General features: G+C 41.1%; 1 protein-coding gene across 1 annotated transcript in view; it reads left to right on the top strand.

Moving 5' to 3' along the window:
* The window catches only part of mertk (MER proto-oncogene, tyrosine kinase), a 63143-nt gene that overhangs the window by 7148 nt on the left and 41396 nt on the right, over positions 1-14599 (top strand). The window contains exons 4-6 of the mRNA XM_003227004.4: positions 802-972; positions 6915-7001; positions 9245-9360. Of these exons, the coding sequence (XP_003227052.2) occupies positions 802-972; positions 6915-7001; positions 9245-9360 (374 nt within the window). The remainder of the gene's footprint in view (positions 1-801; positions 973-6914; positions 7002-9244; positions 9361-14599) is intronic.

Raw genomic sequence — 14599 nt, forward strand, 5'->3', positions numbered from 1 at the left:
TGTTGTCCTTTGTGGTATTGCATTGAAAATGTTGCCTTCAGTCTCATTTTGACATGAGGAAGGCATAGTATAAATTACAGCCAAGGAAAATATGTCTGGCAGTGAGTATAGCTCCTAGCTTTATTTTGAACTTTAAAAGATCTGTATATGGGTGCCTTTACACTGTGGAATGAATGCAGTTTTAAACCTCTTTCACTGCCTTGGCTCTATGTCATGGGATCCTTGGAATTGTAGTTTTACAAGGTCTTTAGCTTTCTTCTGCCAAAGAGTGCTGTTGCCTCACCAAACTACAAATTCCAGAATTCCATAGCATTGAATCAGGACAGTTAAAGTGGTGTCAAACTGCACTCATTTTACAATGTAGATCAAGGGTCCCCAGCAAAGGCCCACAGGCCGGATGCAGCCCTCCATATTGTTATGTTTTTAAGGAAGTTTGGGAGATTTTGGGACAATTTGGGTGAGGGGGGAATATAGGGGTTTTGTGATGCTGGGCGGCGGTCCCAGCATCACAAGGGGCATGTAGGCCACACTTTGCCTAGAGACTTGACTTTGCTCACCCTGATCTAGAAGGTGTCAGGTTAGAGCAGGCATGGGCAAACTTCAGCCCTTCGAAGTTTGCCCATGCCTGCTCTAACCTGACACTTTCTGTTAGGCTGTTAGGAATTGTGGGAGTTGGAGTCCAAAACACCCGGAGGGCCGAAGTTTGCCCAGGCCTGGGTGAGAGAAAGGGCTCTTTAGTTCCTGTCTTTCTCTTTTCCCTTTAAGCCTTCCCAAAAACTCATTTCTTTCTGTTGCATTCAGGACTGCCATACTTCATTAAACAGCCGCAGGGGCTGAATGTGACCCGAAACACACCGTTCAATCTCACCTGTAAAGCGGTGGGACCTCCTGAGCCTGTTGAGATCCGCTGGCATTGGAACAGCAGCCTCATTGCTACGAAAGAAATATCTCCATCGGTCTTGACTGTGCCAGGTAAGCCAAGTACTACTGTGTTTCCAACATGTGTGTTTTGTATGCTGATTCATTTTGATTCTGCATGGAAGCAAGGACATTTTGAAATTCTCTCTGTGCATTTGGACAAAAATCTAACAATCAAGTAATTGAAAAGAAACTCTCTGGCTTGCTGTATATGCTCACATTGCTGGTTGTATTTGATTTGACGAGACCTAATCTGTTATTATTTCCGAGCAGAGAAGTGATGGAGGTGAACGGGTGTGTTTTAATGTGTTTCAACAAAAACTGACAGGAGTCTTGTGATACTTTAAAGATTAACACATTTTATTTGGCATGAGGCATTTGTGAACAGCCCACTTTAAAAGCTACTTTTATCATTTATTATTCTTTCGTTTTCAAAGTGTTGCCTTTACTGCACTATTGACTATTCTTTGGAAGAGACTGGTTTTACAGGCAGGGTTTGGGATCATTGCTCTTTTGGGGTGCATCTGCATTGTAGAATCAATTCAGTTTGACATCACTTTGGCTGCCATGGCTCCATGCTGTGGAAAAATGGGAGCTGTAGTTTTACAAGGTCTTTAGTATTCTCTGCCAAAAATTGCTGATGCCTCACCAAACTATACATCGCAAACTACATAATGTAGATGCACCTGTAATTAGATCACTTTGCATCCCCAAGCCAGCTGTAGAATTCTGATATATATCATTCAAGAAAATGAAGATTTGAAGGCAGTAATAGCTTGGGAAAGATCGCTTCTTGAGACAACAGAGAGCTGTAGGGTTGCGAAAAAGGTTGACCAAATGGAAAAAGGTCTGGAAACCATGAGTCTGTATGAGAAGCAGCTTAGGGAGTTGAGTATTTTTAGCCTGGAGAAAAGAAGGTGAAGAGATGACATGATGGCCATGTTTAAATATTTGAAAGGATGTCATATTGAAGATGGAGCAGGCTTGTTTTCTGGTGCTGCAGAGATTAATATGTGGATCAATTAATTCAAAGCTCAGGAAAAGAGATTCCACCTGAATATTAGGAATATTAGGTAACAATAGCTATAGGATGGTGGAATATGCTGACTTAGAGTGTTGTTGAGTCTCCTTCTTTGGATATTTTAAAACCATTTCTAAATTGCTGTGCTTATTGAAATGATAGGATGTGCCCTTTCATTAACTCATTCATGTGACTTCTCTACCAGATCTACAATTGTGATACCTGACTGTGCAAAGCAAATGCAAGACCCGATATCTGGGGTTGGACTGGAAAGCCCACAGGGATCTCTTCCAACATTATTATTCTATAGTGATGGCTTTGGTACCTTTATTGGTCAATAAGGAATGCAAATTTAATCAGATGTTGCCTTTTATCTGGTTGATGACAAGTGACACCTGCTGAAATTCTTTCTTCTAGACAACTGTTAAAAGTTCAGGGACCATCTCCATTTCTCTGGAGAAAGTCCTACAGAGCTGTTGCTAATCAAACTAGAGAACATTGTGCTGAGATGCAGTACTAGATTGAACTCCCAGTGTTCCTGTTTTGCAAATGTTATTTCAGTTGGATCTGCTTGCGTTGCATGGAGGATATTTAAAGATGGGATCAAATCCTATAGTAAACATTTACATATATGCTACTATGCTCTCCCCAATCAGTGGGATTATCCCTTTCCTTTCTTCTTGCTTAAGGTTGGCCATGTTTTTACGACAGATGACACTTTAGGTGATTGGCGCTGTTCTGAGTTCAAATTGTTGTTTTATATACTAGTGGTTTTCTTTTGTATTGTACTGTGTGTTTATTTTATGCATTGTTTTAGGCACTTTGTGCCATATGTAAGGTGCCCCGAGTCCCTTTGGGGAAATGGAGGCGGGGTACAAATATAAAGATGATGATGATGATTATTATTATTATAGAGACACAGGCAGTGGAAATGAAAAACCATAAATAAATTGCTAATTTTTTAACCTAAGAGGACACCTTTCTAGGATTTTTTAGGTCTTCCAACATGACTCTCTGATCAACTTCTGCCTGAAGCTAACCATAAAATCATATTGGAGGACCTTTTCAAGAGGTGTTTTCCCTAGAAACCTTTAGGTCAGTGGTTCTCGACCAGCGGGTCCCCAGATGTTTTGGCATCAACTCCCAGAAATCCTAACAGTTGGTAAATTGGCTGGGATTTCTGGAAGTTGTAGGGCAAAACACCTGGGGACCCACAGGTTGAGAACCACTGCTTTAGAAAATTCTTATAATTTAGAAATTAAGACTGGAGGAAGTTGACATAGGATCACTCTGGAGGACCTAGAGATTTTAATCATTTTAAAAATCACATTATAATCAAGTCTATGAATAATCAAAACTTTGAATAATCAAACCCACAAAAGTGCAGGGCTAACTGTATCAGCTTGTATCAGCTAAAGGTAAAATGTGAAGTGAAGTAACAATGAGACTAAACAAGACCAAAGGCCTACGAAATCTAAATTGGGGGATTGAGTTTGTATTTCTTCGTAGCCTAACCCATAATTCCACACATAGAGTTCCCTTTCTAAAAGATAGCCTGTGGGACCTGAGGTTTTTTAAAAATAGTTTGAGAGTCACACATCATCCTTTGAAGTGCAACATGCGTAAAAGGAATCCTTATAAACCATGATACCGTGTGGCTTATGTGGTTGCTGATGATGGTGTTTGCTTTTTTTCCTCATTTCTTTTTTAAATCAAAGCAAACATTCTTTCAGTATTCCAGAATGTGGCAGGCATTTCACCTTTTTCCCAATTTTTGTGTGTGCATCTTAGCCCATTTCCTTAATAAAATTATATGCAGGGTTTAAGAGACAAACACCAAGTTGGAGAAAGGTTGTGAAGTCTAATCATTAACCAGAGGTTGCCATAAGGCTATTTCTGACATGATCTGGTGTTCTTGCTAGACGGTTCAAGCCAAGGTGAGGGAAATAAGAAATGCAGAGGCGTTTCTGTTGAGAAAACAATAACTTTTGTTTTTGTTTTTTTCTCTTTGGGTGTATCTCCATTGGAGAATTAAAGCAGTTTTGACATAATTTTAACTGCCATGTCTTAATGCTATGGAGCATAGGAATTGTAGCATTCAGAGGCACCAGAGAAGGCTAAAGAGCTTGTAAAACTACAGCTCTCATGAGAAAAAAAGCAATTTAGGGTACCTCTCATGAAAACAACCTTTGGGGTTGCATTTGGCCCCAGGGCCTGCACTTTGCCAATTCCTCTTCTAGGATATGTGTCTTTACAACATTAGTCAAATAATAAGAATAGAAAATTCTTATAATTTAAAAATTATACTACATCCTTGCAAGGTGCATGGAAATATTTATTGTAGACCTTGGGCAAATCTAAAGACGTTCTTAAGCATTAGGATTCTTTTAAAGCTCTTGATGTTTATTTATGTCTGGCAGGAAGTTGCCTTTTCAAACAAAGCCCTTACTCCATCAGCCTACAAATAGCTTTTTCCAGCCACCATCCAGAATTGCAAAATGCGGAGTGGCAGCTCCTGACAGTGTTCAAGGCACAGGGCATATTCTGCCGAAGTGTTACAGCTTCCATTCCTTTCCGTGGGTATTGAACAGAGTATACTAACAAGAAACAAAAGAAGGATGAACCATAACAATTCTGGATACTAATAAGGAAAAGGTTTCCTATTTACAGAAATAACAAAAAGATCACTAGCCAACTGGGCCGCTTTTGGTTTTGCTGCTTCTTGAGAAGCAAAGGTTACCAATCAGAGCAGAAGCATTGCAAGAGAGATTGCTGCCTGAGTTGAAGGACAGGAAGATATCTTTTTGCCAGCCCAAAAGGTGACAAACAGCCTCGTTTAGGGAGAGTTTGGGAAAGTCGCCCAGCTTTGTCTGAGTCTGCTCTGCACACTTGTGGATTTGACTTTGATTAAAATGTTCTCTCTAGAAATCTGGATAACTCTACAGTCCTCTGGAAGCTGACTGTAGAGTTATCCACGGGTGACTAGAAAAACTGCTAGAGAGAGAGCAAGGCCCGCTAAGACAACGTTTCTCAACCTGAGCGGGGAGTTCAGAGGGATCACCAAAGACCATCAGAAAACACATATTTCTGATGGTCTTAGGAACCCAAATCCCTCCAGTATTTTCTGTTGCTCATGGGGGTTCTGTGTGGGAAGTTTGGCCCAATTCTATAATTGGTGGTGTTCAAAAGGCTCTTTGATTGTAGGTGAACTATAAATCCCAGCAACTACAACTCCCAAATGTCAAAGTCTATTTTCCCCAAACTCCACTAGTGTTCACATTTGGGCATATTGAGCATTCATGCCGAGTTTGGTCTAGATTAATCATTGTTTGAGTCTACAGTGCTCTCTGGGTGTAGGTGTACTACAACTCCAAAACTCAAGATCAATACCCGCCAAAGTCTTCCAGTATTTTCTGTTGGTCATTGAAGTTCTGTGTGACAAATTTGCTTCAATTCCATCGTTGGTGGAGTTCAGAATGCTCTTTGATTGTAGGTGAACTGTACCACTCCCAAATGTCAAGGTCTATTTTCCCCAAACTCCACCAGTATTCAAATTTGAGTGCATTGGGTATTTGTGCCAAATGTAGTCCAGTGAATGAAAATACATCCTGAGTATCAGATATTTACATTATGATTCATAACAGAAGCAAAATGACAGTTATGAAGTTGCAACGAAAATAATTTTATGGTTGGGGGTCACCACAATATGAGGAACCGTATTAGGAAGCTTGAGAACCACTGCTCTAAGAAGACACCTCTCTTATGGAGCTGGGTATGTCTAGCTTGGACAAGAGAAGGTTCAGGGGGGACATGACAGCCATGTTTAAATATTTGAAAGGATGCCACATTGAGGAGGGGTCAAGCTTGTTTTGTGCTGCTCCAGAGACATGGAGGAGCAGATTTAAACTACACAAAAATAAAGTTCATGTAAGCATTAAGAAAAATCCTCTGATGGTAACAGGAGTTCAACCATGGAGTATTAATGTAATGTAGTTTCCTTCTTTGGATGTTTTTACTGGATGGCCATCTGTTAGGAGTTCTTTGATTGTGTATTCTTGCATGGTAGGGGGTTGAACTGGATGGCCTTTGGGAGTCTCCTCCAACTCTGCGATTGTATGAACAGTGAACTTGGAAAATGTAGGTTGTTTTTCATTGTGTTGCTCAAGTTCAGAAGATATCTTGGCAGTTGTAGTACGCAAAATGGCCAGGTAGTCATGGGTATGCCCATAAATCCTTGACATGGCTAAAAGAAGAGATGCCCTCAGATACACAAAAACAGCTGTTTCAACTCAGTTTGTTCCAGAGGTTTGGGATTAAAAATCCCACGATCTTCAACAGCATAACCATTCTATCTGGGGCTGATTGGAAAAGGAATACACTACCTTTGGGGTGGCATGAGGCTTGGGAAGCCTGGAGAACAGGCACACATCCTCTTGAATTATGTCTCTCCCATGCACTGTAATAACCTGTTTGCTAAACTTTTCCATTTCACAACTGTGTTTGCTGCTCAGCCAGAGCCACAGCCAAAGGCACGAGCAGGTTTTAAAATAGTTCTGTCAAAGAGTTCACTCACATTTTTGGCAGAGTAAAGATGGTTTTTTAAAGTCCAAAACAAAAGCAGCTATCCTTTCCCATGAAGTGCCTCCCTGCGGTTAGAGAAGTGCTAGACTTAAAGAGATGTTTATTCTAACTGTAAAATGACACTTGGAAATTTATTTATTTGCTGTGGTCTAAAAAAAACAAGCCAAGCTGGAAAATAAATGGATTGGATAGCTTTTCTTTGTGACATAGCCACATTTCGCACCAGAGTTTAGGCATGTTATTTTTCTTCGGCTATATCTTCTAGATAAATGTAGCTATAAAAACCGGTTAGGTGGACTCTGGAAGATACAGTCCAAAAAAGTAACTTTTTCAAGCTCTAGTAAGAAATATGCCACTGCAAGTCTGAGTTTGTGTTGCTTCTTTTTATCCGCAGGCCTTAACGAAACTGCTATCTTCCATTGTGAAGCTCATAACGAGAAGGGAGTCACAACATCCACCGAAGCTCGAATCAATATCAAAGGTCAGTAATAACAAGTTTGAAATTAACTTTATTATTCTAGACAAATCTTATTAGTATAGATTTTGAGAAGGCCAAGCAATAGTTTGGTCCTGGTTTAAGTAAGAAGCTATTTTCCAGCAATGATCTATACACATAAGAACATGCTGGGCCCAAACATGGACATTGACTCAGCTGGAAGTCCCCTGGGATGTAGAAATAAATATAACAGAATAACAACTTTAGACACTTTTCAAGAGCAGCCTTACATAGAGCACATTAAAGGTAAAGGTTTTCCCTTGACATTAAGCCTAGTCGTGTCCGACTCAGGGGAGTGGTAGTCATCTCCATTTCTAAGCTGAAGAACCTGTGTTGTCCATAGTCGCCTCCAAGGTCATGTGGCCGGCATGACTGCATGGAGTGCTGTTACCTTCCTGCCGAAGCAGTACCTATTGAGCTACTCAGATTTGCATGTTTTTAAACTGCTAGGTTGCCAGAAGCTGGGGCAAACTGCGGGAGCTCACCCCACTCCCTGGATTTGAACCGCCGACCTTTCGGTCAGCAATTTCAGCAGCTCAACGGTTTAACCCGCTGCACCACCGCTGCATACATTACAATAGTCTAATTAGAAGGTAACAGTGTGGACACCCGAATGGAGTAATCAGAACCAGAAGCAAAGATGTGTATCGTAGGCCCTTCTCTTCTGTTGGAGTTAGGGACATAGGATCCCTGCAAAAGTAGAGAATAATACATAAACCAATCCACCTGTTTTGAACTTGAGAGGACAGATCTCTAGGAACTTCTAGGTCTTGTGCCAGAAGTTGACCATAGAATACAGCTTACTTACAAGACCTACACATGTCTAGATTTACAAATGGCTAGAGAAGTGTTCTCTCTTGGAGTCTCTAGGTCTTCCAGTGTTACTCTGTGGTCAACCTTCTCAGTTACAATGACCAAGAACTCATTGGAACACCTCCTTTTTCCCCTTGGTTCTGACCATGGTCCTGAAACATTTGCCTTTGACCTCTTTTACCTTCTGTATTGGGAGCCCCAGTGGCGAAGTGTGTTAAAGCACTGAGCTGCTGAACTTGCGAACCAAAAGGTCCCAGGTTCAAATCCCGGGAGCGGAATGAGCGCCCACTGTTAGCCCCAGCTCCTGCCAACCTAGCAGTTCGAAAACATGCAAATGTGAATAGATCAATAGATACCGCTTCGGCGGAAAGGTAACGGCGCTCCATGCAGTCATGCCGGCCACATGATCTTGGAGGTGTCTACGGACAACGCCGGTTCTTCGGCTTAGAAATGGAGATGAGCACCAACCCCCAGAGTCAGACATGACTGGACTTAACGTCAGGGGAAATCTTTACCTTTTACATTTACCTTCTGTGTTGGGCCCTGGGACAAATCACCATCCATCCTCTCCTTGCTTATGTTCTTGGTTCCTTCCAGTTTGGGTTTGCCCATGGGTTCTGCCTCACTAAGGGTTCATCTTCATGTAAAATGAAATCCGGGTTCAGTCTAGAACATTCCTGCTCCAGAATGGCCCCAGATTCCATTGAGCCATTATTGGTCTTGAGAAATAACAGCTCTTCTGCAGAAATACCTTTTTAAGGCTTAGAAAAGTACCTCAAATTATTACTGACATAACTGTGCCATTGAGTCAGTAGGACTTATTAAGAAGAAAATCCCACTGAATCTCATAAAAGTTCTGAATACATGTAGAAAATTGAGCTATAAATCTCATTAAAAACATTTGTCACGCAACACCTATTGGGTTTTAGTGCCAAGGCAGTAAAAAAATACATTTTCTTCCCATGTTTAGCTGATAGGGAATGTTGTTTATCTTCTAAAGAGTGCTCTTAGTGGTGTTTTCAGATGTGTCTGAAACAGACCAGGACAGGGTTTAGGTCTACAATATATCTAATATTTTTTACAAGAATCTTGAAGTCATCTAGATACACAGACCACTTATTTTATGTATGATGTGTGTATGTATGTATTTATGATATTTCTGCTAGTGGTGAAAAAAAGTTCTGATGTTTTTCATTGTATACAAGACCGACATTTTCTTGGATGTGTTACCAGTTACTGGGCAGGGTGTTTCAGATTATACAGTAATAGCACTACAGTCCCACTTCAATAGCTATTCTCACATTCTATGGCTTTCTGGGATTTGTAGTGGTGTAGGGGTGTCCAAATTCACTGTAAATTACATATATTCTGGACAGTGAATTGTATTGATGAAGATGTTGTTCTTTCTTATGCAGGAATTCCATCTCCACCTGTCAAAGTGTCTGTCCAGAACAGCACAGGTTACATGATACTAGTATCTTGGGTCCCAGGTTCAGATGGCTATTCACCTTTAAGCAGTTGCAGTGTCCAGGTAAGCCATCATCATCATCATCATCATCATCATCATCATCATCATCATCATCATCATCCAAGTTTAACATTTACATAGTATCAGTGCAGATAATTCTGGCCACTAGATTTTGAGGGGGCTGTAAAGCCCTTCTTAGATGGGAATTACATACAATCTACTAGCATCTGGAGAAGGGATGGTATAGTGTTTTTATCTCATATCACAACTGGTACTACCGGCTGTTAGGAATTGTGGGAGTTGATGGCCAAAACACCTGGAGGGCCGAAGTTTGCCCATGTCTGGGTTATGGTATATGTGTGTGTTTCCGATAGGAAAGTGGCAATCTATGGATGTTGGTCCTCCTTGTGACAAATTAGGATACCAATGCATGCCAGATATAGACTACCATGCCAAACTGATTCTGCCAATCTCATCTGATTTTGGAAGCTAGGTAGGTTTGGATCTGATTAATACTTGGCTGGAAGAACACCAGAGAGGAATATTCAAAAACGTTTAGGAAAGAAGCCTGCCTGGAACCCTGGAGATCCTTCCTGGGCAGAATTGCCAGTGTTGGACTGGAATTGACTCAGTGATCTGCTTCATTATAGTGCAGCTTTCTTTGTTCCTATGGATACACCTCCCATCAGCCTTAGGCAGTGCAATCAATAGTGAAGGATCATGGGAGCTACAGTTCAACAACACCTGGAGGGAAGCACAGTCCCAGTTCAGTTCTGAAACAATCAAAAACCCCTGTTCACAGAGAAGCTTGGAAATAAAGTTATGCTGAATGGAAATGTTAAGCAACATCTCTGTTTGACATGGATTCTGGCTCAGAGGAAAGAGAGTCTGATCTATTTCTTCAGGACTGGATGAAACAGAGCCCTGGACATGCACCAAGACGCAGAGTGGCTCCGCTCAGTACAGAAGGGAAGGGAGGATTTGCCTCCTCATCGCTGGCAGTCATATGCAAGTGTGGCATTTTCAGTTCCTCCTTGATTATCATTCTGGGTATCCTATCTAGACAAAAGTCCTTGGGTTGAGACAAGGCAGAGTGAGTCATTCTGGCTGCAAATGCAAGTCAAGTATATGCACTGACTAAAATATAACCAAGTCTGCTGTGAAAGTCAGCATGTGTGAAATTGGTACGACAATGACTGATAGTTACCCTGATGAAATAGCCTGATTGCCATTTTGCATTTCTTTGTTTGTAATAAGTTTATTACAAGAGGCTGCTAACGTACAATTAGAACAAGATAATAGTACCTGTTGATGAGTCTTAAAGCACAGTGTTGGTGCTGTTTCATTATCGCTTTGCACTTGAATTGTGCGTTAAAGCGCCGAGCTGCTGAACTTGTGGTCCAAAAGGTGCCAGGTTCAAATCCTGGGAGCGGAATGAGCGCCCGCTGTTAGCCCCAGCTCCTGCCAACCTAGCAGTTCGAAAACATGCAAATGTGAGTAGATCAATAGGTACCACTCCGGCGGGAAGGTAACGGCGGTCCAAGCAGTCATGCCGGCCACATGACCTTGGAGGTGTGTATGGACAACGCCGGCTCTTCGGCTTAGAAATGGAGATGAGCACCAACCTCCAGAGTCTGTCACGAAAACCTTTACCTTTTTTAGTCTCTTTGCACTGATGGAAAACCTTGTCAACGAATCCAGTATTGATGTTGTTCCGCAACTCTTCCCTGTGAGATAATTTCCATCCACTGCGGCAAAACAAAGGAAGGTCTTGTAAATTACCGTGAATATTTGTTTAGATTTTATGTCACTATTTAATTCTTGTCTGATTCTGTTCTGACTATATTGGTTTAATTTTATTAGCTTTAATTTGATGTTAAGCTTTTAATGCTGTTTTCATATGTGGGGTCTTATTGGGATTTTATGCCAATATTTATCTGTTTTATGAAGACATTGAATGTATGCCGTTGTTTGTTGGAATCCACCCTGAGTCCCCTCGGGGAGATAGGGCGGAATAGAAATAAAGTTTATTATTATTATTTTGTTATGTCACAGCAAACAAGATAGATATGCTGGATTTCGTATCACAAAACCACAAGTCGAACACTTCCCAAGTGTCTAGGACTGTGTGATGTATTTTCGGATGATGCGTGAAGATCCCAGTAGTTGGCAGTTGGCAGATCATAATTTTGTCAATGTCTATTGTTTCCAAAGGCTGGTTGAGATCTTTTGGCACGGCACCCAATGTGCCGATCACCACCAGGACCACCTGCACTGGTTTCTGCCAGAGTCTTTGAAGTTCAATCTTGAGGTCCTGATAGCGGCTGAGTTTTTCCTGTTGTTTTTCCTCAATGCGACTGTCACCTGGGATGGCAACATCAATGATCCAAACCTTTCTCTTTTCCACAACTGTGATGTCTGGTGTGTTGTGTTCCAGAACTTTGTCAGTCTGGATTCGGAAGTCCCACAGTATCTTTGCGTGCTCATTTTCCAATACTTTTGCAGGTTTGTGATCCCACCAGTTAGTTCTTTGCTGCTGGGAGGTGGTACTTGAGGCATAAGTTCCAATGAATCATTTGGGCCACGTAGTTGTGCCTCTGTTTGTAGTCTGTCTGTGCGATTTTCTTACAGCAGCTGAGGATATGATCAATGGTTTCATCAGCTTCCTTGCACAGTCTGCATTTTGGGTCATCAGCTGATTATTATTATTATTATTATTATTATTATTATTATTATTTTGCAAGAAAGCTGAAACTGTGCAATTGCACACTTGTGGGAAAATGGAGTGGGGAGAGAAAAAAACATAGTGACCATGTGCTGGGTAGGCAACCATAGGTAGGAAGCAAAGCTGTGGGAAGACTGATTGTCGGAATTTGCAACCACAAAGTCTCAGCATTGCACAATTGTGACAAGATCATTCCAATAATAGTATGTTTCCATTTGCTTAAACAACGTGATTGCAACAAAACGGCAGGCTAGTGTGATAAAGTTCTTAATGTCTGTATTATAGCCGACTCTGTCTTGAAGGTGCATAAGAAGAATAAAATGATCTCAGCAAAACACAATCAAAGTCATTGCACCATTTTGAAGGCTTAACTCTGAACTGAAAAGCCCAAGCAGATTGTGAAACAGGTCTAAAGGACACTGAGGCTAGGACTTCAGTGAGTTTGTAGCATCAAGGGAATTTCATAACTCCGGCAGCTACAGACAATACCTCTCTTTTGTTCATGAATTGACGAACTGACAAGTCTATTTGGATTCATCCCATAAAAGGGGGCAGAAGGCATTTGACTATCCCACCTACTCTGTCTATCATCTGCTAGAGTTTCATACTCCATATTGTTCTTGAGAGAGGGGAGGCTTTCCTTGATTGAAATTATTAGTGTCACAAGGAGAGATTGTGAAAAATAAAGTGGAGACATTTTCTGTAATTGGAATAATAGTTGTAATCAAATATTTATGTAAATGCACAAGGAGACAGGGATACCAGTGTTGTACCTGCCATTCCCAACTTTGCAAGTCATTACTTTTGACCCTGATGGTGCAGCAGGTTAAACTGCTGAGGTGCTGAACTTGCTGATCGAAAGGTTGCACATTTGAATGCAGGAAGTGGGGTGAGTTCCCGCTATTAGCCTCAGCTTCTGCCAACCTAACAGTTCAAAAACATGGAAATGTGAGTAGATCAATAGGTACCACTCTAGCAAGAAGGTAATGGCACTCCATGCAGTCATGCCAGCCACATGACCTTGGACTTATGGACAACGCTGGCTCTTCGGCTTAGAAATGGAGATGAACACCACGGACACGACTAGTCTTAATGTCAGGGAAAAACCTTACCTTTACTTACTTTGGACTATCTCTTATTAGAACCATTGCTTTTACAGAATTATTGGATTACATGAGGCAGCAACCAAGTGACATCTTTTTAGGCTGCAGCAATCAAAACAATCATGAATTCTCCTAGGCCAAAACTGTAAGCCCAGCATATTCCGCATTCCGAAATTCTTTCCGTCATGGTTGAGAAACTAGTGGAAAATTCCTCAGCAAAAGTGCAAGTATCTGCATTAAGTCCATTAAAAATGGGAACCCCAAATCCCTGAACAATGCAGGGGCACAGAGTCATATCCGCAGAACGTGTTTGCGTATTGCTCCCTCTGTGATCACTCTACATTTATAATAAAGTCAAGGAAGTGTCCTTTTTTGCAAATAGCTAGATAGCACATGGATTTCCTGTAACTGGGCTCATTCATAAGAAAGGTCAGGACATACTTTCCGTATCTCTTTTGGCACACTTACACACATACTTCTGCCCTTCTGGCACTGAAATGACACTCGAGAAAAAAAAAGCCTTTGTGACAAATCAAGTGAGTATCAGCTTAGATATTGGACCCCTAGCATTTCTCTTCTGGTTTATAATTTTTGGATTTATCCCTGCCAGGATTGCCTTACTAGCAGAAGGGCTCTGCCTATTGAAGTACAAAAAAAGGAACTCTCTTGATCTCTGGGTGATTTCCTTTTTGAAATAAACATCCACAATGTCAGTCCAGGCTCTGCAAGCGCTAAGGGGATTCTGAATAAGTTGCTTTTTCAACCTACAATGGGAGGTGCCAGGAACAGGGAGGTGCTTTTCCTTTCCGGATACTGTCATGAAAATGGAATTTGATGCTACATTCTTACTGATGCTCCAGAAATAAGCTGGGAGTCTAAAAAGAAAGACAAATTCCATGGTACAATATTCTGTGTAGGCCACGTGTGAGTAAGTGTGGTGTAGTGGTTTGAATTTTGAATTAGGACTCTGGGAGATTGGAGTCTGATCCCTAGTTGACTATGGAAAATTACAGGGTGAGTTAGAGCAAATCACTTGCTCTCAGGCTCAGAAGAACTCAGTGGGGAAACCTTCCCAAGAAATTCTGTTATAGGCATGCATGAGAGTCACCATACGTTGCAATGATTTGAAGGCACACAGCAACATTGGGTTGCTTTGCAAATACAATGATAGCAGATTTTATTAGATTTCCCATCTTTTCTCCAGTAAACTTAATATTTGGAATCCATTTTCCCTTCCTCCTTACTTGTTTTTGTATCAGTCCTATTCTGAAAAGTAACTTTCCAAACTTGGGGCCTGAAACTTGGAAGATTTATGTTCAATTCTTCACTGAACCATGAAATTCAATTCATCCAATTGAATTTCATGGTTCAGTGAAATCTTGAAATTTAATCTTCCAAATTTCAGGCCCCAAGTTTGGAAAGTTACTTTTCAAAAGTCAGTGATTCCATAACTCATTAAGATGTTTAAAAAATA

Source organism: Anolis carolinensis, chromosome 1 (assembly GCF_035594765.1).
Source record: "Anolis carolinensis isolate JA03-04 chromosome 1, rAnoCar3.1.pri, whole genome shotgun sequence".
NCBI lineage: Eukaryota > Metazoa > Chordata > Lepidosauria > Squamata > Dactyloidae > Anolis > Anolis carolinensis.